The following is a 22956-nucleotide window of genomic DNA, read 5'->3' on the forward strand; positions in this document are numbered from 1 at the left end:
GGCTTGATTAATCCGATCCCCTATTTGACCATTACCGAGTCAAATGACAATAGTTACACAAACAAAAAAATGAAGATTTCAAGTTATACAACACATCACTTATAACTTTATGAAAGGACAATGAATGCAAATTTCTATTTTGAATGCCATGTTGTAAGACAACGTGCGTTGATTTGTTATCATGCAGTAAACATTCTTCGTGTCTCCAAAGCAAATCATGGCGATCCTTAGTGGGTGTGTGTATACGTCCCCATAAAAGACTGTATTAATGGGAGTCCACAAAACAGAAATATCAACGAAAACACCACAGGTGCCTTCCAAGAACACAAAGGCAACAACAACACGAGGGAGACGGCCAGAGAGAGTGGAGCCATCCACGTTCTTGATAACATGGCTAACAACGATGCCCACTTGATCCAGAAGGGACGCCACAAATATTTTACAATGAGAACGACAAGCACCCGACAATAGGCAGAACATTATGCTGTCACCAGGATACCAAGGAAAACGTTTCCTACTTCTAATTGACACTTGTTCGGCAGATGTCAAAGGAAATTACGGGGAGAGAGAGAGAGAGAGATCCAAAGTCAAAATTGCGTTGGTTGGTGATGGCTTCGACCAAAGATTGTTTTTACACCAGCGTTGCCTGGTTTCACCTTCTTCCCTGCTTGGAATTCCTTGGCTTGGTTATGTGGTTTATGACCCGAATCTCTTCAAGTAAGCCATCATACCCAGGCCAGCCATGACTGCAGCTCCTGCTGCAACCATGTTGTATGCCGCTGCCCAGGCATCCATGTTTAACAAGTCCATTCTTCTTGATCCTCCACCTTTCTTCCCACCTCCTGTGCCGGAGTAATCCAAGTGTAACCTCAATCCCTGCAACACGAAACAAAAACATATTTGAGGTCAATCAAGAGCCAACATGATACATTCATTTCAGCTGGCTTATGACCGAAAGCAGAAGCCATGGGCTATTTAATGATACTTTATATTATTTTATTCACTAACTCAGGATGGTACAGATCTGTGTATCATCCAGTGTGTCAATATCATAAAGGATGCAGTGTGCTATTGAGACCAGTACGAAAAGAATATGCTGGGTGGTCATGCCTTCCAGCCAGCAAGTCTTGCATGGTCCACAGCTTCAGCTAGGTCACTGTCGGATGCAAGGATGACCTTGTCACCATCCTCATCTTCATACTGAAAATGAGAAATCAGGCTAAGTATACATTTTGACACAAAATGGGGGTGAATCATTCTGCACATACCAGAATCTGTGCCAAATGATTCTTGTTGATGTCGTCGCCCACCCTCTCAAGGATGGAAGTGATGAGGTATGTCAAACTCTGTGTTTCTGAAATGGAAATGGCTAATATTGTCACTCTAAAAGGCAAAACGTCAAGATTAATTAATAACATGCATTCAAAAGACCATGAGAGTAGCAAATTTACCACAATGGAACCTATGCATCCTGCCCTTGGTATCCTCGAGCTTAAAAGAAAACATATCAGGTAGGTTCGAAGAAGGGTAAGAAGAGCCCACCATGTCAGTAACCTCAGAAGTCAGTTTTGTAGATCCTTCACTGGAACACAGCCAGAGTTGGTGACTGAGAGCTAATGACCTCCTGAAGTAATATCTAAGTAAGGTGGCATTTTCCATGTGTAATCAAAGCAGGTTACCTCCTTGTATTATCATCTTCCTCCAAAGGTCCTGTGGCCATTGCAGAACCCCAGAACTTTTGCATTACGGAAATTGCAGCCTCATTTCCAACAGCAGAAGTGCTTTCAAACTTGTTGATGATAAACAAGACATCAAAATTATTCAATTAAATAAAGCAAAGGCCTAGTGTAATGAATTGATATACAAGGAGTTTCAGCTTGTTCAGAATTGAAATTTTTTATTCTAGTCACAGATTGTTGATTATAGGATAAACTAAATACTGTCATGGAGATATGTTAGGCTAGGTAAACATAGTTAACATCCAAAAATTGAATGCTTTGATAATGGAAATCCTGAACCAACTTAAGATCGCATTTTTTTATGAGCAATGCAATAGACAGAGAAATGTACAAATTCTTATATGACAAAATATATCTGACATTCTATCAATGTCGTGGCTTGATATTGTCAGCAGCTAGCTAACTGTAATTGGTAGCACAAAATAAATTGCAATTAGCCCAAAGTAAATTTATTCGCAAGCTGCAAAAAAAAAAAAAAAAGACAAGTATACACTAATAAGGTGAGCACTTAGTGATCTCAAAGGCAGGACTGATGTTCAACAAGTTCCAGACAGATCTATTGAGTATGAAAGAACTCGGGCTCAATTCCGATACTCATTCTATATCAATAATAAAGCAACTTCTTTTTCATCAGTGTCTTCTGGTAGATGAAATAAACACACACTCAGATAATATAAAAAGTAAAATAAGAAAAGTATTGATCTCATATACTAAAATATACATCACTTAAACAAAACAAATCTTTGATGTAATATCATGAAGTAAACCACAGACAAGATCATTATAAATCAATTCGCATAAGACATATAGTTCACTAACGTGCAGATCAACTCATTTTTATGATATGACATGGCTTATCTACCACAACCAGCAGTCCCATTCAGCATTGACTTTTATTTATAAGTGTGTGTGTATATATATGTATGTATATATATATATATATATGTATATATATATATATATATATGTATGTATATATATATATATATATATATGTATGTATATATATGTATATATATGTATGTATATATATGTATATATATATATGTATGTATATATATGTATATATATATATGTATGTATATATGTATGTATATATATATATACATACATATATACATACATATATATACATACATATATATATATATATATATGTTGATTTATATGTATATGCATATTTACAAATGCATATATGTGTATGCATACATAATGATTTCAATCATGGTCCCTTACTGGTTTTAATAATCAGTTGGACCAGTATGGCACCAGTTATACCAAGTGGTATACCAATTTGTATCATCCAATGCACCAAAATTTAACAGAAAACTAAATCCCAATTGGTAATGAATCATACAAGTTGTTACTGGTCCTTGGTTGGACCAGTAAATAATGATCAGTACATACTGGTTCGATTGATATATGAAATCTTGTAGATATATGTATGTATACATATACTTTCATTCTTTACTTTCAAATAAACATTTAAGGGCAAGGTGATATAAGTATGCATAAAATAGGCACTGTGAAGCAACTGTGAAATGAAAATTTTCAGTGGTTAAAAGGAAGAGATAAATTCATATCTTGCAATAGCCAGATAAGTTCCAAACATGGTCTAAAATCTTATGCATGCATATATACATAAATATGTGTAATTAACTTCCACACATATCTTAAGATTACCACCATCTCATGATCCAACTATCATATTTGGTAAGACCAACTTTTAGGCTGGTCCATTTGTAACAGTTTAACTCTTCACCATATACTCTCATTTATAGCAAGGTTCGCTGTACCAAACATACCCCTCGGTATGGGCAGTACGTACTAATTTGATAGGGGACCCGTATGGGTGATACATCGGTATACCCCCATATACCATGTATCGGTATGCTCGGCATGGCTCGGTATAGTTCAGTACATATCATACTGACAACTTGTTAGTACATTGGTACGAACTGGTAAGACGAACCATGGTATACAAATAAATAAGATGAACTATTTAGCTTGTCTGGCTATAAACCATAATCGAGGTGAACTAGTAGAATGGTATATACCATACAGTCTAGGGAGTATAACCATCATGCTTAGTGAGTCAATCAATGAGACAAACGAGCTGTCAAAGGAATGTCCAAAGTGAAAGTATAAATATTACTTACCGTGGCTAATGCAGCGTGCATGATATGAAGTACGTCAATGACTGCCACAACATTACCATCTGTAATGAACAAAAAGATATAAGAAACAGTAAAAGACTAATAATAATAATATGTCCGATGCTATCTTTCTGAAGACCATCTTTCTTCTGATTTGGAGGACAAAGGAAAATAAAAATAAAAAGCTTACTTCTGTCTGTAAGAGGAAGATGTAAAAATTTTCCAGCTCGCATAGTGTGAAGAGCATCAAGGATCGAGGTATCGATGCCTCGACAATCAGGATTTGGTGTCATGACCTAAATATGAGAACCATACATGTTAAGTAAACGAACTGCTATTAGTATATTGTATGATTGCCTAGACAGAACTGATAACAACTTGTCTACACTGTTTGGGCCAATATTTAACTAGGTACAGACTTCATCAGTCTGCTTTGTTCGAGTCAATATATAAAGCTTCAAACGCAGTGCAACAACACCAGTTTTGATATGGTCCACACTTGTCATAAAGGAATAAAGGAACCATTGATTAAGAAACATACTCTATGTCCTGCCTTCTAATCCAAAAATAAATAAAAAGAAAAAGAAAAGAAAAGAAAAACATAAGACATTTGTTATGGTATGTCTTAACAATCTACCACAACACACCAAGATGATTGTGAAACAATATCTTGCTACCTCAATCTGAAATTCCAATGGAATAGCAAAAAGTTATTGACACTTTCTTAAAGATAACTTTCTGTTCACTTTTTGCTTAAATATGTCTGCCACTCTGTAAACTTCTATTGTCAGCATACAGGCCAATAATTAAATCACAAGCAATGCTCTAATTAGAATGCGATACACAATATAACAATTAGTGCATAGACAAAACGTGCTACAAACTTAAGCTAGATCTCAGGAACTCCCTCCACGCCACTTTGTGAACATCAAATTTGGATATGATACTATACATGATGAAGCAATTGCTGGTTGATGGTGGGGACACAAGGCCATAGCCTAATAGTTGGAAGCCCTCTTAGTGAGGAACAAAATGGCCATTTTCCACACATGGGAGAGGCACTCATCCTTGTTGACATGGGTATAATTTTCTTTTTTTTTTATCAAACAAATCATAGACTATAATATTCGAAGATCAAGAAGAAGTGACCAAATCTGAAGATATGGTGGCACATAGAAGAAATTCCTAACTTGTCTCCGAAACTTGACTGTATTTTCTAATACGTACATGAAAAGTTTTCCTTTTGATTCTCATACTTCTCTTTGATTCATTTCTCTCAATCCAAAGACAATAGCATCTGCGGAATTTTATTAAATTGTTTCACATACACATTGGAAAAGTCTTAATCAGATAACTTTTAATAAATTCATCTTCTACCGAGTCATTGTGCAGTGTAGTTACAACCATATTCTGTTTTTCTTAAATATTTTTCTAGGCAAACAAAGGCAAAGACTAGTGTGTTATTTATTAGAAAAATATGAAGCGCAGGAGCTTATTCTAATTATAAGAATCTCATAGTTTGCTCAAAATAGTTATGCATGCTGATAAATTACATAATCAGAAAACTGAAGTATTGGACTAAACCATTTACCATATTATACATTATCAAGATTAACTACTAGTTAGATGAACATTATGCAGATCGTGGAGATGGCCAGAGACTTACAGGACTAATCTAACAAGCTTATAAGAAAACATCGCACAATGATAAGCTCCATGCAGAACACATACCTTCTCCACGGCAGTTGTATCTGGTGAAAGATTTTTTGCAGCTACACGCATCAGAATATCTCTTGAACTGATATGGAAGAAACACAGGAAAGGAGGAAGTAAGATTCTCAGCAGGGTTGATAGTAAAGATGATGCTGTTCAAGAAAACGCACTTAGATTTAGAACTGAAGGGCATACGTCAGTATTCCAAGTGGCTTATTTCCACTGGTTACAATTGCAGAGCTCATTTGAAATTCAACCATGTTCTTGGTGGTAGCTAAAACTGACTCAGTTGGTGAAACTGTAAGATGCCTAATACAATGAACTTCACAATAAGAAGATCATCCTCTAAAGACATTCAATCAGAAATATGTTTAATCTGAACAAACATCTATGATAAAGGCATTGTGGAGCAATCATCTATAACATAAGCATTGTTAATGATATGGTTTATTCCCAAAAAATATATTACCTACTTTGAGTTCCCTTGAACAATTGTTGACAATGATGGCTGAAATACTCGCTCTCGAAGAGCTTCAATAAATGTACCAGGCCCTGGATAAAAGTGAAATTCACATATAAAATTTTTAGTAATCAAATTGAAGATAAAATATTTCCACAAAAGAAAATAGAAACAATACCCTTTTTTATGAACAAAATAGCAAATATTAAAGAAGTTGAGGGAGTAACAGTAGAACTGTAGAAGATGGAGGGAGTGAAAAAGAAACATATGCATTAAACCAGCAAAATCACATATGAATATTCATCAACAATACATTAGCTGTTGATATTCTGTCGACACAGACCAGATATAGATGTTCCCCAGTTCTTCTCCGCCCCTTCCACGGTGACTTGAATAGCTTTTCCCTTCTCAGCTGTTCTCTCCAGTCGTGCAATAGCATCATATAGACACTTTGCAATGTCAAGCAAAGCGATTACTTCACCATTCTCAACGACAGGTAAATGTCTAAACTTGCCTGAAAATAGAAGAAGAAGAAGAAGAAGAAGAAGTAAAATCTTTAACTTGATAGGAATAGGTAAAATACCCCATGGTTTTAAGTCAATACTAACCGAGGACCATCTTCTGCAATGCTTCCTCTGCGAGCATGTCAGAAAGAACAAAAATGGGATTTCTTGTCATCACTTTCGAAACTGGTGTATCCTGAAGCACCAACTCACCGGCAATGACTCTGATTGCTATATCCTTCCAATTCAAACAATATGAAACCAGCACTAAACCTATAAGGGACTTAATTTTCCAAAATTGATGAATGAAAATATAGTATAACAACCTTGTCTGTGAGGATTCCACAGAGCAAAGCATTTGAGTCAGTCAGCAATGCAGCATCAACCCTACAAGCAGCCATCCGTCGGCAAGCCTCCAGCACCGTTGTACTGTCAGGCATTGTCAACGCTTTCGACAATCGTAGCCTCTTCACGGTTCTGTCACCACTCAAACTCCTGCTTCCAAAAGAAACAGGAGCTGTATAAGAGTACTGAATTATCACATCAAATGTAACCATCCCATAGGTAAGCAAGGAAGCTGACGATATGATTAATCCCATGTCATCAATTTCAAGGTGAGTTACAAATCTAACAGTCTCCTACCAAACTTTTAAGAACGTACTTCACATTACCTGCTTTATACACAATATAAGCATCATGATCATCAGCGAACATCTTGATTTAGCAGTACAACAGATAACGAGTAGGATAAGAATTAGAAGTTTTGACCAAAAATTTCCGCAACAATCATCTTCTTCAAGAGCTTGATGTGATTCTATGCATTCGTTTAGAAGTAGAGGCATACGATTAGAACAACGAAATGATTGATCGAAGAAAACATCATGCTGTTCCACCCACCGATCGGAGAAATTTGACACAAACATTACAAGAATATTCATTTTTTGCGAGAAACAAAAAGTAGAAACCGATTGAATCAAAGCAGGCAATAGAGGGAGCGCACAGAGAACGAGGGATGGGCGCCTTCCAACCGGTGTTCCCGATCTCTGGCTGCTTCTTCCTCGCCGGCGAGCTACTGAACGACGAGCTTCTCCTCGAATGGCCTCGGCGGTCCATCTCCGGTTGGCCCGAATCCCCACCGGAAGTACCAAATCTCCCGCGAGATGGGCAAGGAAGCGCTTAGGAGCACACCGGGGAACGGAGGACTCGAGCTGTCACGGTGTCCTTCTTCTATTATCGCGCCTCTTCGTCCCCGTTTCGAACGGAACGGAGGGGCTTCCATCACCGCTCACATTCTCAAATTAAGGGGAAAACAATAGTTAATTTTCTTTTATTTTAGTTTAGTGCTTTGACATGAAATGTTATGCCCATTAAGCTGAACACCCACAATGCACCCACCAATCTATGGAGATGGTCGGGCGAAGGTACATCTTTGTGTTTCCACGTTGGGTGGCTTTACGGAAAGAAAGGGTAGCTTCCTTGCGTGCCTCCAAATGGAAGGTCGGTTAAAACACAGGTTAACAAAGACTAATTCCATATTATTTATTATTTATTTTATTTATTTTTCAAAATATACTTAAATATCCTCTAATATTTTATATTTATAAAATTACATATATATATATATATATATATATATATATATTAATTACATATAATATCTCTCTTCCATTATCATCTTGTACTAAATGCTATAATTAAAAATCATATCAATGCATGTCATTAGGAGATTCATCAAGAAACATTTTAATGGTTAAGATGTTGTGTGTGTGCGTGTTGATTTGTACATCTCATGATGCGAAATTACCGGTCGATGGTGTCCGTGTGTTGAGCATTCAAAGAAGATGATGATACAACACTGTTTTGAGAATATTCCAACGATGATAACCATCTAAGATCTCCGAGCTGAAAGATACAAGGGGAAGGGAAAGGGTTTCAGATATAGAGATGGGCCTTCAAGATGACGAGGAAGAGCAAGAGGAGCAAGCCGAAGAGAAGAGCATGAGCCAAGATGGCGACGACGCTGGTCTTCATGTTGAGGAAGTCCACCGGGCGATGCTTCCCCGGCAGCTGCAGGATGACGCCCGGACACAGGAACGCAAACAGAGCCGTGGCGATGATGGAGGGAGCCCAGTCCTTCATGGCTCTCCCAGAAGAAGGATGAGTACAGAAGAAGGAAGGAAGGAAGGAAGGAAGAATGAGCCAACATAAAGCCACCGCCTCGGATGCCAATATGCTCAGCGCACCATCAGAGACGACGGGAAAGCTGGGGAACGCCGCAATCATTTCATGGAATCCACCTTTATACGTGTGCTGTATGTAGACTTGGATTGAATATGATCCATGCAACGCATACCAAATCGGTGTGTGCCGGGAAAACTGGCTTAGATTAAGGAAGGAGCACTCGATTCGATTAATCAACTTGGTTGAACATTAAGGAGTGGATGGATGGAGAATGATTCGTTAGAAAAGCTATCTATCTTCATCGATCGATATAATGCTCAACAGCTTTCGTTATGGCGAGTGGGGAATCGAATCGGATTCTTTGCTCATTTTCTTTGGCATCAACTCAAGAAAGAGCTTTGGTTTCACAGTATTAAGTCCGCATACTTACTTGTCATTGTTATTCTCTTTGGCATCTCAAGAAACCTTTCGTTTAACTGTTTTATGTAATTGTTTTTTGTATGACAACATGAAGAAGAAGAAGAGTATGTGTAATTTTTCTATTGCTTGCTTGAACTAAAACCCAATAATTCCTAGTTTTGTTTGTACCTCAATCTATCTCAAAGTTCATTAAAGGATCATGGCATTTCAAATCATCGGACGTATACTTCTTCGGTTTTCTAGTGAAAAGAAATCAGTAACATCCTCGAGAAGCTTTAATAGAATATGTAGTGAGCGCAAGAATGATCCATGTGAGTTACAGCTTTACAATAACCTTTAAATACCGTCAACGAGAGGGCATGTAAAGAAGTGCGTGCTCGTCAATCTATTAATTAGCATGTCGCAAGCTTTACCCTCTTGTCATAATAATTATATATATAATATATCCCTTCAAATTCGATAAGAAAAATAAAAAAAATAAAAGATATGTCTTTTCAAGCATTGAGCGTAAATATGTCATGTTAAATTTAAAGGGTTTGATATTATTATGAGTGATATTATATCATTCAAATCGATCATGTAATACTGAAGTAGTAACTGTACGACAATGAGATATCGTTATATGAAAAAATAATATCGATCATAAAAATATGAATCATATGATAAGAACGTATTAATCATATGACAATGAGGTATCGATCATATTATTATTTTTATTTTTAAATTTTTTTAATAGTATTCTTTTAATATTATTTTTAAGTAAAAAAATTCGTTAAAAAAAACTCGATTCTTTTTATTTGGGAATTCTCTCGTTAATTTAAATTCGTCCGTTAAACCCGATTTAAATGGTGCACAACACGACGACAGAGTCCCACAGAAGCGTGAGAGTGACGTGTGCAGTGGAGATTAGTGTCCGCCACAGGCAACCCACCGACACCGTGCAAATTCGTGACTTGTGTGGTGTCGTGGGGATCATCCAAAGCGTCACGTGAGGTCGGCCATCGGTGAGTGGAGAGAACAGCCGCGTCGGACCTCCTGCGCCACCACGTGTTCCCACAGCTCTCCACGTGTTGCGCTCCAGAACCATCCTCTGTCGTCGTTTATGCTCGTTTCTTTCGTATACACGCATCGCTACCCGACTCAGAATAAAATAACACATGTTGGGCCCACTTTCTTGCATAACTGGACATCACAACCGCCCCCCTCTCTGTCTCTATAAGATGCTTTCTTGCTGCGAGGGGAGAACAACATAAAAAGGGGTTCATGGCGGATTGGGGGCCGGTGGTGGTGGCGGTGATGCTGTTCGTGCTGCTGTCGCCGGGGCTGCTGATCCAGCTGCCGGCCAGGGGGAGGGTGGTGGAGTTCGGCAACATGCAGACGAGCGGCCTCTCCATCCTCGTCCACGCCATCCTCTACTTCGCTCTCGTCACCATCTTCCTCATCGCCATCGGCGTCCACATCTACGCCGGCTGACACGCCACCACCATCACCTCCGATGGATGGTCATAATTAGGTTTGTGCTAGCTGGATTTCTAAGAGGAGGATGCGTTGTTGTGTCGTGTCGGAGTACGGTCAACGAAAACATGTTCTTGGAGATTAGCTTGATGCCGAGCTTGATTTTTTGTTGTTCCTCTCATCTCGGGAGCAGTAGCTTCGGTGATTAACGAATGACCGGAAAGGCGTCATCTCCTTCGGTTGTCTCTCTGGTTTATAGTATGTGTTTGTGGAGTGCATCACTGCCATCTACCAAGTTCTGAATGATATATAGAGACCGGTACTTCGATTAATGGAAATGAATATTTTCCCATGAAGTGATAATAACGAAAATAAGAGATCAAATTATTTATCTTTGGCTGTCGGTAGACAATTTAAGATTAAAAAACAAGGGATATTATTCCTATTGCTATCGAACACTCGAGGGTTTGAGGGATTGTTCGTTTTGGATGTGTGCGATCGAATCCGGTTTTATCCTTTCGGAGTCACATAGCTCCAAAAGGTGCGATAAGGGAGGCACATAGCTCCAAAAGGTGCGATAAGGGAGGCACGTTATCTTATGAGTTCTTGGCTCCCCTACTGATGTGATTCTCCTTTGTTGGGAGCCAAAGAGGGTTTGGGTCACTCGGGTCTCACGGTAGGCGTCAATCTGAGAGGGGATCATTTGGTTTGTCTCGATGAGGGATTGTCTGTTTTGGGTAAGTGTGATCGAACCCGTACGATTTTGTCTTTTCGGAGTCAGAGAAATTAAAAAACAAGAAATACTATTCCTATTGTTATCGAACCCTTGGGGGTTCGAGGGATTGTTCGTTTTGGATGAGTACGATTGAATCCGGTTTTGTCCTTTCGGAGTCACAGAGCTCCAAAAGGTGCCTCTAAGGATAAGGGAGGCACGGTTATCTTATGAGTCCTTGGTTCCCTCACTTCTCAATCGATGCGGGATTAAGTTGGTCCCACTAGGAGACTCTCCTTCGTTGGGAGCCAAAGAGGGTTTGAGCCACTCGGGTCTCACGGTAGGCGTTAATCAGATAGGGGATCATTTGGTTTGTCTCAATGAGGGATCGTCTGCTTTGGGTGAGTGCGATCGAACCCGTACGATTTTGTCTTTTCGGAGTCACAGAAAGATTAAAAAACAAGGGATGCTATTCGTACAGTTTTGTCTCAAAGAGGGTTTGGGTCACTCGGGTCCCACGGTAGGCGTCAATCTGATAGGGGATCATTTGGTTTGTCTCGATGAGGGATCGTCTGCTTTGGGTGAGTGCGATCGAACCCGTACGATTTTGTCTTTTCGGAGTCACAGAAAGATTAAAAAACAAAAGATTAAAAAACAAGGGATGCTATTCGTACAGTTTTGTCTCAAAGAGGGTTTGGGTCACTCGGGTCCCACGGTAGGCGTCAATCTGATAGGGGATCATTTGGTTTGTCTCGATGAGGGATCGTCTGCTTTGGGTGAGTGCGATCGAACCCGTACGATTTTGTCTTTTCGGAGTCACAGAAAGATTAAAAAACAAGGGATACTATTCGTACAGTTTTGTCTCAAAGAGGGTTTGGGTCACTCGGGTCCCACGGTAGGCGTCAATCTAATAGGGGATCATTTGGTTTGTCTCGATGAGGGATTGTCTGCTTTGGGTGAGTGCGATCGAACCCGTACGATTTTATCTTTTCGGAGTCACAAAGAGATTAAAAAACAAGGGATACTATTCCTATTGCTATCGAACCCTTAGGGGTTCGAGGGATTGTTCGTTTTGGATGAGTACGATTGAATCCAGTTTTGTCCTTTTGGAGTCACGGAGCTCCAAAAGGTGCCTCTAAGGATAAGGGAGGCACGGTTATCTTATGAGTCATTGGCTCCCCCGCTTCTCAATCGATGCGGGACTAAGTTGGTCCCACGAGGTGACTCTCCTTCGTTGGGAGCCAAAGAGGGTTTGAGCCACTCGGGTCCCACGGTAGGCGTCAATCAGATTTTTGTCTTTTCGGAGTCACAGGGAGATTAAAAAATAAGGGATACTATTCGTACAGTTTTGTCCTTTCGGAGTCATAGAGCTCCAAAAGGTACCTTTAATGATAAGGGAGGCACGGCTATCTTACGAGTCCTTGGCTCCCCCACTTCTCAATCGATGTGAGACTAAGTTGGTCTCATCAGGTGACCCTCTTATGCCAAGTGATAGGGGACTACTTAGTCTGTCTCAGTGCACCTTGGGGGTGCGAGGAATTAAATTTAAAAGAGGCACGGCTATCTTACGAGTCCTTGGCTCCCCCACTTCTCAATCGATGTGAGACTAAGTTGGTCTCATCAGGTGACCCTCTTATGCCAAGTGATAGGGGACTACTTAGTCTGTCTTAGTGCACCTTGGGGGTGCGAGGAATTAAATTTAAAAGACGCACGATTGTCTTATGACCCCTTGGATTCCTCGCGCGCGAGGAATTAAATTTAAAAGACGCACGATTGTCTTATGACCCCTTGGATTCCTCGCGCCTCAATCGATATGGGACTAAGTTGACCCTATCACCAAGCTGTGATGTGATGAAGACTGACGGCGGTCTCCGATGATGAGCCATTGAGGGTGTCCTCTGTGCTGTCGGTGGATATCGGGTGGTGGAAGAAGTCGCCGCCCCCACCACATGTTTCATGGTGAACAGACCCTCTCCTTCACGGTGCGGAGGACGGGGAAGGGCATGGCGAGATAAAGAGGGGCTTTGCCTGCGCCGTAGAACAAGGACCAAATAGCATTTGAAACCAAATCATCATAGCTGACAGCAACTTAGGAGGAGAACCAAATAGCATTCGAGTACATACGACGCTTGGGACTACCTCCCTCCGAAGGAGGTCTTTATAGCAGGTCATTAATAACATATAGATCATCCGACAGTAATTGACATCATGTTTGCCAGTTATATAAGCAATCATCAGCACAAGAAATAGGAGCATTCCTCGCTAGCATACAACACATAATTAGAGGCACCCAGAAATGCCGGCCTTATCTTGCTGTCAAGCAAGCCATCCTGGCACGTAGCTACTCACACTCGGCCCAGGTGCTGCCGCAGCAATCGCCATCTGATCTGGATGATACCTGTGGAACACACAACCATTCTTGAAATCGATGATGATGTTATAAGAGTTTTTGAGTCAAAACTGTCTTATGCAGGTTTAACATGCATCAAATACCCCGACTTTTTAACCTTATCAATGTGACGACTGTTCTCTTTTCTTTTTCAATCTTCGTCATGAATATTTTCTTAGTTCATGTACTCTAATCTACCATTTCTTTACTCCAATAATAAATAGCAAGAGATGGAGAGACAATCTGCTCTGCCTTCGATGTCATCATACACAGTGATCGTGTGAGAGACAGAAGAAGAAGAAGAGCAGGAGTTACCCGATTTGAAGAGTAGGTTCGCATTCTATGGGTTGGAAGAACCCGTCACCCTGCGGCTGTGGTTGGTGGCGGCAGTAAGCCACAGCTTGAGCATTAGGATCCCACAGTTGTTGCTGATTGGCCTGGTTTCCTTCATCCATCTGCATGACACATGAAAACCATGACAATGTGATGACCGGTGTATGCATGCTATACTCTTTCTCGAGTCATTAGCGAGCCAACTGTTGTCTAGTATTAGATTGCATGAGCATCAGAATGCCTCTTACTCTTATCTTCAGAGCTTTATTAGCTTCACAGAGCATTTGTTCCTGTCACAACTCAAAAAACGATGTTACTCGAAAACATAGTAAGAACTAAATATGCTCACAAGCATTTCATTTTGCAATGATACCCTTCTTTGGAGATCAGCAAGTTGGTCAAGCATGCACTGCGTCTGTCAAAGGATCATACAAGTTCATGGTTAATAGCTGATGTGTTTAGCATTTGCTTAACAATCGCTTAACTAGCTGATGAACAAAATATAAGTGAGGTCTATCAAGTGTCGCTACCGACAACTTCTATCAGGAGACTGAACATTACCCTTGTCGATCGTATTTGTCGCAACGATGCATCGAGTTGGCGCTCCAGTTGCTCGAGCTCCTTGATGCTGAGTGGCCCCAGATCCTCCCCCAGCAGATTTCTATAGTCGCAAAGAAGATTAAAAATGGACAATTACTCCTTTTGATGATCTTCCAAAATTCCAGTAAGAGAAAGGAAGACTAAGGTCGATGGATGGCAAAAGAAGTTCACCTTTGTGATCGTTGCAAGGCTTCAACACGTGCCTTGAGCTTCAAGTACTCCTGTTGGCTAGTCTGCGTTTGCCAAAACAAGATGTGAGCTCGCAGCATTGCCTGAATTTAACATCATCATTAAACTTAGAAAACACAAATAATTCATCGAGGAAGCACATCCTTTACATAGTAACTACTTATATTTCTATACTGCTGCAACTGCAATGAGCCTTCTGGTTTGCACATCCGAAATCTGAAGGCACTAGACAGACTGTTGCAGCATTTTGCTGAATAATATTATTCTGATTGTTGAGAAATCATGTAGGAAAAAAATGGTCAACCTATCCGAGAATTTCCAGTTATACAAGCAATTAAGGTTTACTATCAATCTCTAAAGTATCTCAACTGTTTTCTTCGTCCAGTTTCGTGTGATAGCATGTATTACATCTAAGAACCCTTAGAATGGTGGCGACTAGACTCCCAAGTCAAAGCATTCTCTGATGATACGATAAATAAAATGACTACCATGTTAGTTGGTGATTTTTAGAATTTGATGCAAACTAGGGAATGAAATGCTTCTTGTCTGGAGATTCAATAAGCAAAGGGTGTATAGCCTGAAGACAATAAAAGATGGAATAAACTCGAAGCGATAGACATCAGATTATTTCATTCTCTAATTACCAGAAGATATGAAAGATGCAGAACTACAGCAGAAGCACAAGAGAGAAGAAAAGGGAGAAAATGTGACCTTGCAAGAATACGGATAAGATCAACAATAATCAGAAAAACAGGTCTCATGTGGTCGGAGAACATTCACATTTTGATGTGTTCATTTGCTAATTTCTCTTTAGCACTTACTGATTTATTAATTGTATGTGCTTTGTCATCCAACATTCACTAGCATGTTTCTCCACTAAAATTTGAAAGGGACAAGAATCAAAAAACATCCAAAAGAACAACTTTTCTTTAACTAGCAGGATGGAGAAAAGTTCAGCAACTACAGCAAGCTGTTGCTGTGAATGCAAAATCTAGCTCATATGGCTACTGAACATGACCAATTTTGATGATGCAATGAAAGACAAAGGTCTGCCTGTGAGGTCCATTCAATTTCTTTCCTTGCTTTAATGGCTCTAAGTTCATATATCATAAGAGAAACACCCACAGGAATGTCCACCTATCTAATACATGTAACTTGCTCACAGTGTTACATAACAAACATGCATTCCAACCTAAGTAACTCTCTGCCATGTAATCAGTTTATATCTATAAAATAAGAAAAGCAAAATTTTGGTATGAATTATGAAAAGCCAAACAATTTTGAAGTATATACACCTCAAAAGCTAATAGTTACATATATATAACAACTAAGCAGGGCGGCAGTCATCGAACTTGAAACTATTTTTAAGAGGGGCCATAAAAGTATAATACTTATGTTAATGTACCTTCCCTAGCATGGAAATTAACATGTATCATTGATAAACGAAAAAAAAAAAGAAGCATAGTTAAGTTTTAATAGGACCTAAAAGAAAGTCAACAACAAAATCTAGTCTCGAATTTCTTTAGTTGAATAGCCATGTTACCCTTTAATCTCACATTTTCCCAACTTTTTATCTCTAAAGCTATGGTAGTTTGTTTCTTGTTTGAATAGTCATATTGAAAATGCTTATCTTATTTCTTTTTCTTAATTGTCTTTCTATATACACAAAAAGACTAATTTCTTTTCCTCTTTGAAGGGGAAAAATGGTCCCAAGTTTTGTTCCTGGCAATTCTGATGGTTCAATATCAAATCTTGAATATTTAACCAAAAGATGCTATATAATTAACATAATAATATACTAGTAAAACTTAAAAAAGAAAAGGAGAACAAGTTATAAACTACAGGCCATATAAAAATTATTTAAAGGAAGAATATAACTCTTTGAATGAAAAGGAAGCAAATGAAGAATTATTCATCATAATGAAAAGGAGGCATTTAACTCTTTGAATGCTGAAGCATTTGTGCATCACATATTCTTTCCTGACTAGATCGTATATATGACAAACTTCCAAGATTTGACCAATTGAATAACCACAAATTAAGTTAAAAATTTAAACTCTATCTGGAAATTGATATTGCTATGTTGTGTCCTTTGTTGATTCCTCAATAACCCAATACATTCTAATTTTAGTATCAACAAAGAAAAAGAAGAAGCAAAACTTGGAAGAGCAAAAGATCTAAACTGTGCCAATAAACTGAGTATATGCTAGACAACTGAAAATAACTAGAGATAATGAAAGTGTGGAGGTGAGAAGCCATGAAATTTCATGACTCAGGTAAATTCTTCAATGTCCTGTATTCTTATATATGTTGTCTTATTTAATATTTTTTTCGTAACATTTTAAAGTATCAGATATCGTAATTAGGTAACATATAGGTAAAGGAATGTTTATATTTCAAGTTTATATTACAATTATTAAAAATATTTTGTCCAATAATGATCCTACCAATTTGATTTGTCCAATTCCTGAACCAATGTTGATCGTGAGTCTACCAACCTTGATAATAGCAAAGACTATATAGTAATAGTGGCCAATGGGAGAATTATCGATAGTGGTTTTAGTGATAGAAGTCTAAGTCCCTTCCTACTGACCATAACTTCATATTTCTTTCTATCTAATGATTTCATAACTTGATTAATTGACTGTGCTAAAAAGAACAGCTAAAGTGAACAATGAATTTAGTGCTACTTTAATTAAATGATCAAATAAGAATTTGGTTGCTACTAGATATTATTTGAAGGAAGAAAGGCCCACTTATATGATCCTATATAATTTTACAATAAAGAAAAGAGTAGTTAACTGAAAGCTTCTTTGGAAACCATTACGTTATTTTTCTAGATTATCCCTTACCTAATAGAAATTTGCTATTCCACCATCAACATTTCACTACAAATTTTACAAGTTCATTTGCTACTAATTTTCCTTCTTCTTTTTTGTTTGTTGTTACTTCTCTCCTGCATATCATGAGATTTTTTTTTTAAATAACCATGTCTTTAGCAAAAATTCTTTACTACTTACTGCCAACCTAAAAATTAGCATTATTTTTTAACTTAAAATTGTATAATACCAGTATACCATAATAATATATTTCATGGAAGGCATGCAAACTAACAAAAATAGCATGTGTTATCCTACAAATGCTGATGCAGAAAGTACACATTTGGCTCATAGGTTGACAAATTGCACAAACTGTAACTAATTTTTGTTTGTTATTTCTATATAGTTTAAAATTGCAACCCTAATTTTACAATTGAAAGGTGCACCAAGAAGGTATTGATGATATTCTTTGAGGACAGGCAAAAACCTTCAGAGCTTAAAACAAATGGACACTATAGTACTATGTTGGTATGCAAATGAAAACTATAATACTATGTTGGTAGTCATGAACACCCACTTCCCCCATATATCTCAGTGGCCCTCAAATTTTTTTATGCATTGCAAATTTATTACTCTATGATCTCTTAATTTTTGGCGCTTCCATTTCACCAAATAAGCACAAAGTGATGAAACAAAGAATTACAAAAATTAGAACACTCGCAACTTGATGCAAATGATGGCATACAATCAAATTTTAAGTTAACCGGTATAAACATATCAACCATCTATCTAGCATTTGCAAATTCCCATTGGGATATCTTTGAAATTCTTTGCAACTTTCTTAAAATATAGTTCTATATGAGAAACTTGGATCTCATTACAATCTTCTTGTCATACTTAATTTCAATGATCCTATATAATATAGAAACAATACAAATTTACGAGTTTTAAAGGAATTCAATGACAATTAATAGTATTTGTATTCAGATCCAACCTTAGATGAAATGTTGGACTTTGAAAAAAACTCTATAGACTTTAGTTGTTCATTTTTCCTTTTTTCCAGCTTCTTTGGCTAATCAACTACAATTAATACGATGTCATGATGGCAAATGGTTTCAAATGTCAAAATTTCTTGAAGCTTTGCATAATTGATGGGCTACTATAGCCATGTTTTTGTTCGTTCATAGACCAAATCCAACAGAACAAATTTGAGAAAAATAACTTTTGTGTAAAGCAAAAGAAGAGAAGAAAGCTGATCCTTAGAATCCAAAAATATTTTACTTGGATCTCCCTTGATATTATATTTGTTTCCGGTGCCCCGTAGTTGCATTTCTGGTACCTCTCCAGTGTCTTTAGCATACTGTAAAATTAATAACAAAAGCAAGCCATTAGAATAGAAAACAGCCTATGAATATATATATATATGCAATCATGGTTGGTTGTGATCATTTGTTCAACTCAAAACAATCAAATACTAAAATATGCATTTTCTGTTATGGAAAAAAAAAATTCAGTAGCCACAATCAAAAAGGAAAAGAAAATAAAGTCAACTACTAATGAAACTGTTGTACATTGTCAAAACTTAAAAGAATGATTTGCAAATGAAAAACATAAAGTTTCCCATAATATTTATTGTTTAAAAGAATGTAGCTACATTTTTAATTTTTAGTGAATACGAAGTTGCAAAATGAGTAAAATATTGCATTATTCTCTCATCATGTTTTACTCTCAGATTTTCAATGGTCATTTATTTTCTCGCTTCATATTCTTATCATGATAAAAGGTGAAAATTTCTCGACTCTTCTCTCTTTCTGTAAATAATATCTCAAAGATTTGCAAGACATCGATATATGGATTCCTCAAACCAGCCAATGATTTGGTGTTCACACAACTCATCTGCAAGTGTGGGGATCTAAAAACTCTAAAATGGTTTTTAAAAAAAGTGAACTCATTTATAAAGATTGAATTAGCTTCTTAAAAAGAGTAGATAGTTGTGGTTAATGATTTTTTATCTTTATTTGTTTTGTTATTCTCTTCAGTATGAAGCGATTATAGCATTTACATATTGATCATATGTATTCTTCAAATGGAAATTAAAAGATATGAAAAAATCGATTCAATCTATAGTATAATTTTCAGAAATATGTCTTCATCTAGGCCTACTATAGCATTACAATTTATTCCAATGATCCCGGCATGATCACAGAACATTTTAAGGCCATTAGAAACTATGAACATGATCTCAAACTAACTTTGAGATGGTGTATGGGCAGTCACTATTGAGGACAGGCAGCAACTTCAAATTAGTTCTTTGATTAAAAAAAAAGAGGGAGGAAACAGATTGGTAAATGCATAAGATTTGGTAAAGATGTGAAAAATCAATTCAATCAATAACATAATTGAGAATATATATCTTTCTCCCAGTTCCTCATCTAGGCCTATTATTGCACTACAATTTAATCTAGTGATCCTGGCATAGTCACAGAACACTTTGAGGCCATTAGAAACTATGAACAGGATCTCAACCTAACTTTTAGATGGTGTTTGAGTTACTTACTATTGAGGATAAGCAGTAACTTCAAATTAGTTCTCTGATTATAAAAAAGGTGAGGAAACGGATTGCCAAGTGCATCATATTTGAAAAACTACAAGAAGACAAGAAAAACAAGGCGGTATCCATTTGTATGATGAAAATTTACATGAAACTCAAGATTTTATTGGATAAAATTTTCATTCTCAAAGAAGTTTTTCTTTTTGTTCTTTTTGAGATACTACTATATTGGCTGAAATCCAAGATGATGAACAGGAGATAGAATGAAGCATCATTTGGAAGTCCTACAGTGAATTACTTCCCAAAAATCGAGAAAAGCTGTGTATAATTGTTGTTGCGTTAAAGATTTTAACTTTTGGGGAAAAAAATTATAAGTTGATGTAGATAGTTTATTTTATTCATCAAAATTCTCAAAACTGGCTAACATATAATATGGCTTCCGAAATTTCGAATTACAAAACACAACCTTGAAATAAGAATACAGTAATAAATGCTGCGAAAAGTAGCAATCAAATCAGGAAAAGAAATTCTGCGGTAAAGCCATGCATACAATTCGAAAGCACAAGCTTTTACCAAAGGGTTACTGCTGCCTGGTTCCAAACGCTGAAATCTAGACAGCAAAGGACCAGAAAAAAGAGAGACGATTTCCAGAAGAGCTGTAAGGGCATAGAGATGTGAATGTGCGGATGGCTTGCAGCACGGATCTAAGAGAACAAAAAACCCTAGTTTCTTCAGAACAATTGTGTGATTAACTGTTGCTATGTATATATGAACGGCAAAGAGGAATCCGGAAAACCAAAGGACAAGAAGATGATTAGTTTGCCTCAAAAGCCATGACTTCTTCAGCAGAATGATAGATGAGGCGGTTTCTTTGTAGGAAGAGCCAAAACCCTAAATTCTTCACTACAGTGACGATGCGATGGAACCTTAACTCTGCAAGAAAGAATTATCAAGTCACATACTGAAATCGAGGTCTATTTTAGCATATACTTGCCATATGCTGTGCTTCTTACACCGATCTGTACTTGAATAGTCTTGAATCAGAATCAAACAACACGGAAGGAAACCCTAAACATGTGGAAGGGTAATACGTAGAAAATCCAAAGAGAAAACCTGGACTTTCTTTTCGGCTAAACGTTTCTCTTAACTGCCAAAGGTAGAAGAAGAAATTAGTCAAGCCGATCTTTTTGGGTGCCAAGAGAGATTACCAGAAAATAGATAGAAAAAACTGAAGATGTTAGGAAACCTTAAACCATAGCCATAAGAACAACATCGACTATAACATCTTAAATTGCTCTTTCCCAGAAAGATCCACATGTAAATCTCCGTCGAGTAGAGCTGGTGAAAAGCACAAGGAACGGGGGGGAAAAAAAAAAGTTTTCTTTTTTGTGTGTGATTTCTGGCCTAGCAGCTGAAGATTTAAGCTAAGGTTGAAGTAAAGAAAGAGATTTCTTATTATAGAGAAGCAGAGAAGGACGAAGCGAGTTCATTTCGCAGATCATTTGCTGGCTTCTTTTTCTGGTGCAAGCAAAAAAAGATCTCATTGTTAGAGGCCTGATCCATTTTCATAACATCAAAATAGTCCAGTCCACAGGTCCCTAGCGAGAAAGAAACTTTTAGGAAAGTAGCAGAACCAAATCGGAAAACAAATCCTTTGGTGCACCATCTTGTGCTATTTCATCATCAGGTCCAATCAACCTTCCATTTCTTTCACGAAACCGGAAACCCATAAGAAAGATCCAAGCTTGGAAACCGGCCAAAGCGGAAACCCATCATACCAAGCAACAAAACAGGAGCGACCCAAGATCAAGCCAAGCAAACCTTTTCTAGGTCAGGTCACGTTTCCGCGCCAACGTACCTGGAGCTGCTGCAGAACTCGTAAAGCTTCCCGCGGTTGGAGAAGACTATGAGGGCGACCTCAGCATCGCAGAGCACCGAAAGCTCGTAGGCTTTCTTGAGCAGTCCGTTCCTCCGCTTCGCGAAGGTCACCTGCCGATTGATCTTGTTCTCGATCCGCTTCAGCTCCACTCTCCCCCTCCCCATCTCCTCCTTCCCACCCCTCCCCTCAAAGAACCAGATCAACAGCAACAACAACAACAACAAGAAGAAGAAAGGAGGAGAAAAAGGAGAGCTTTCGCGCTGAGGAAGAGAAGGGGAAACCAAACCCCATTTGCTATTTATAGGCGAGTGGAAGACGAAGGCGACCTCTAACAAAGCGTCACCCTTTCAACCCTCGGAAACTCCCATATTCCCATTTTCCGCACAGCAAATATCTTCCCGTCACGAAACGTACGGTCGCGATGAGATTTACCGATATTTTAACGGTGATTAAGGCATTTTCACGTTAACATTTATGCGGAAACCAGCAGAGGAGTCAGTCGCTACGAGCGGGACTACTGACATGGAGTGGTGGCGGTGGCAGTGGAATTGAAGTCGTTGGTCCCGGGACGCGGTACGTGTCGAACGAGGAGGCGGGATGGAAAAAAAGTTCTGGTCCGTCGTCTTGGATCGGATCCGCCCTTCAAATCATGCAGACCCAACCTTGGACCTATGGACGGAGGGGAATGCATCAGCTTCGGATTGGCTGATGAGAAGATGGTAGAGCGACAGAGAGAGAGGAGTTGGTGAGAGTAAAGCGTTGACGTAAACATGTAGCTAAACTTGCTATTTGATGAGATGTGTACAAAAGAGAGAGTTGTGTGTAGCTCATAAGAAAGATGGTTTTACTTTCTTTAT

The 22956-nt window shown here is 38.2% G+C and overlaps 4 protein-coding genes and 1 long non-coding RNA gene across 10 annotated transcripts; 1 reads left to right on the plus strand and 4 right to left on the minus strand.

The window, feature by feature from the left end:
• Positions 1–365: 365 nt before the first annotated feature.
• LOC135622290 (CBS domain-containing protein CBSCBSPB5-like) lies at positions 366–8511 on the minus strand. 6 transcript variants are annotated; one of them, XM_065124023.1, is made up of 14 exons: positions 8376–8511; positions 6898–7066; positions 6677–6809; positions 6412–6582; positions 6082–6160; positions 5804–5917; positions 5627–5693; positions 4086–4191; positions 3899–3957; positions 1680–1789; positions 1452–1582; positions 1269–1354; positions 1111–1200; positions 366–876 (listed from the first exon to the last, which is right to left on the minus strand). In XM_065124023.1, the coding sequence occupies exons 2-14, from the start codon at positions 7009–7011 to the stop codon at positions 697–699; spliced, it is 1440 nt and encodes a 479-aa protein (XP_064980095.1). In that variant the 5' UTR covers positions 7012–7066; positions 8376–8511; the 3' UTR covers positions 366–696. The 6 variants fall into 6 exon arrangements, with proteins under 6 accessions (XP_064980095.1, XP_064980094.1, XP_064980091.1 ...); XM_065124022.1 differs by lacking the exon at positions 8376–8511 and adding an exon at positions 7600–8236; XM_065124019.1 differs by lacking the exon at positions 8376–8511 and adding an exon at positions 7572–8236.
• LOC103996656 (uncharacterized) lies at positions 8372–8869 on the minus strand. Its single transcript, XM_009417615.3, has one exon. The coding sequence runs from the start codon at positions 8852–8854 to the stop codon at positions 8504–8506; it is 351 nt and encodes a 116-aa protein (XP_009415890.2). The 5' UTR covers positions 8855–8869; the 3' UTR covers positions 8372–8503.
• A 1524-nt stretch (positions 8870–10393) lies between these two features.
• LOC103996657 (uncharacterized) lies at positions 10394–10979 on the plus strand. The gene has a single exon (XM_009417616.3). The coding sequence runs from the start codon at positions 10436–10438 to the stop codon at positions 10643–10645; it is 210 nt and encodes a 69-aa protein (XP_009415891.1). The 5' UTR covers positions 10394–10435; the 3' UTR covers positions 10646–10979.
• Positions 10980–13396: 2417 nt separating this feature from the next.
• LOC103996658 (agamous-like MADS-box protein MADS4) lies at positions 13397–22294 on the minus strand. Its single transcript, XM_009417617.3, has 8 exons — positions 22079–22294; positions 18951–19029; positions 14833–14894; positions 14623–14722; positions 14435–14476; positions 14310–14351; positions 14044–14183; positions 13397–13737 (listed from the first exon to the last, which is right to left on the minus strand). The coding sequence occupies exons 1-8, from the start codon at positions 22261–22263 to the stop codon at positions 13656–13658; spliced, it is 732 nt and encodes a 243-aa protein (XP_009415892.1). The 5' UTR covers positions 22264–22294; the 3' UTR covers positions 13397–13655.
• On the minus strand, positions 19066–22063 carry LOC135622292 (uncharacterized). Its single transcript, XR_010491023.1, has 4 exons — positions 21467–22063; positions 21234–21367; positions 21044–21153; positions 19066–20924 (listed from the first exon to the last, which is right to left on the minus strand). It is a non-coding gene; the product is annotated as an uncharacterized LOC135622292 (long non-coding RNA).
• Positions 22295–22956: the final 662 nt, after the last annotated feature.

The sequence above is a fragment of the Musa acuminata genome, chromosome BXJ2-9, assembly GCF_036884655.1.
Source record: "Musa acuminata AAA Group cultivar baxijiao chromosome BXJ2-9, Cavendish_Baxijiao_AAA, whole genome shotgun sequence".
In the NCBI taxonomy this organism is placed as follows: domain Eukaryota; kingdom Viridiplantae; phylum Streptophyta; class Magnoliopsida; order Zingiberales; family Musaceae; genus Musa; species Musa acuminata.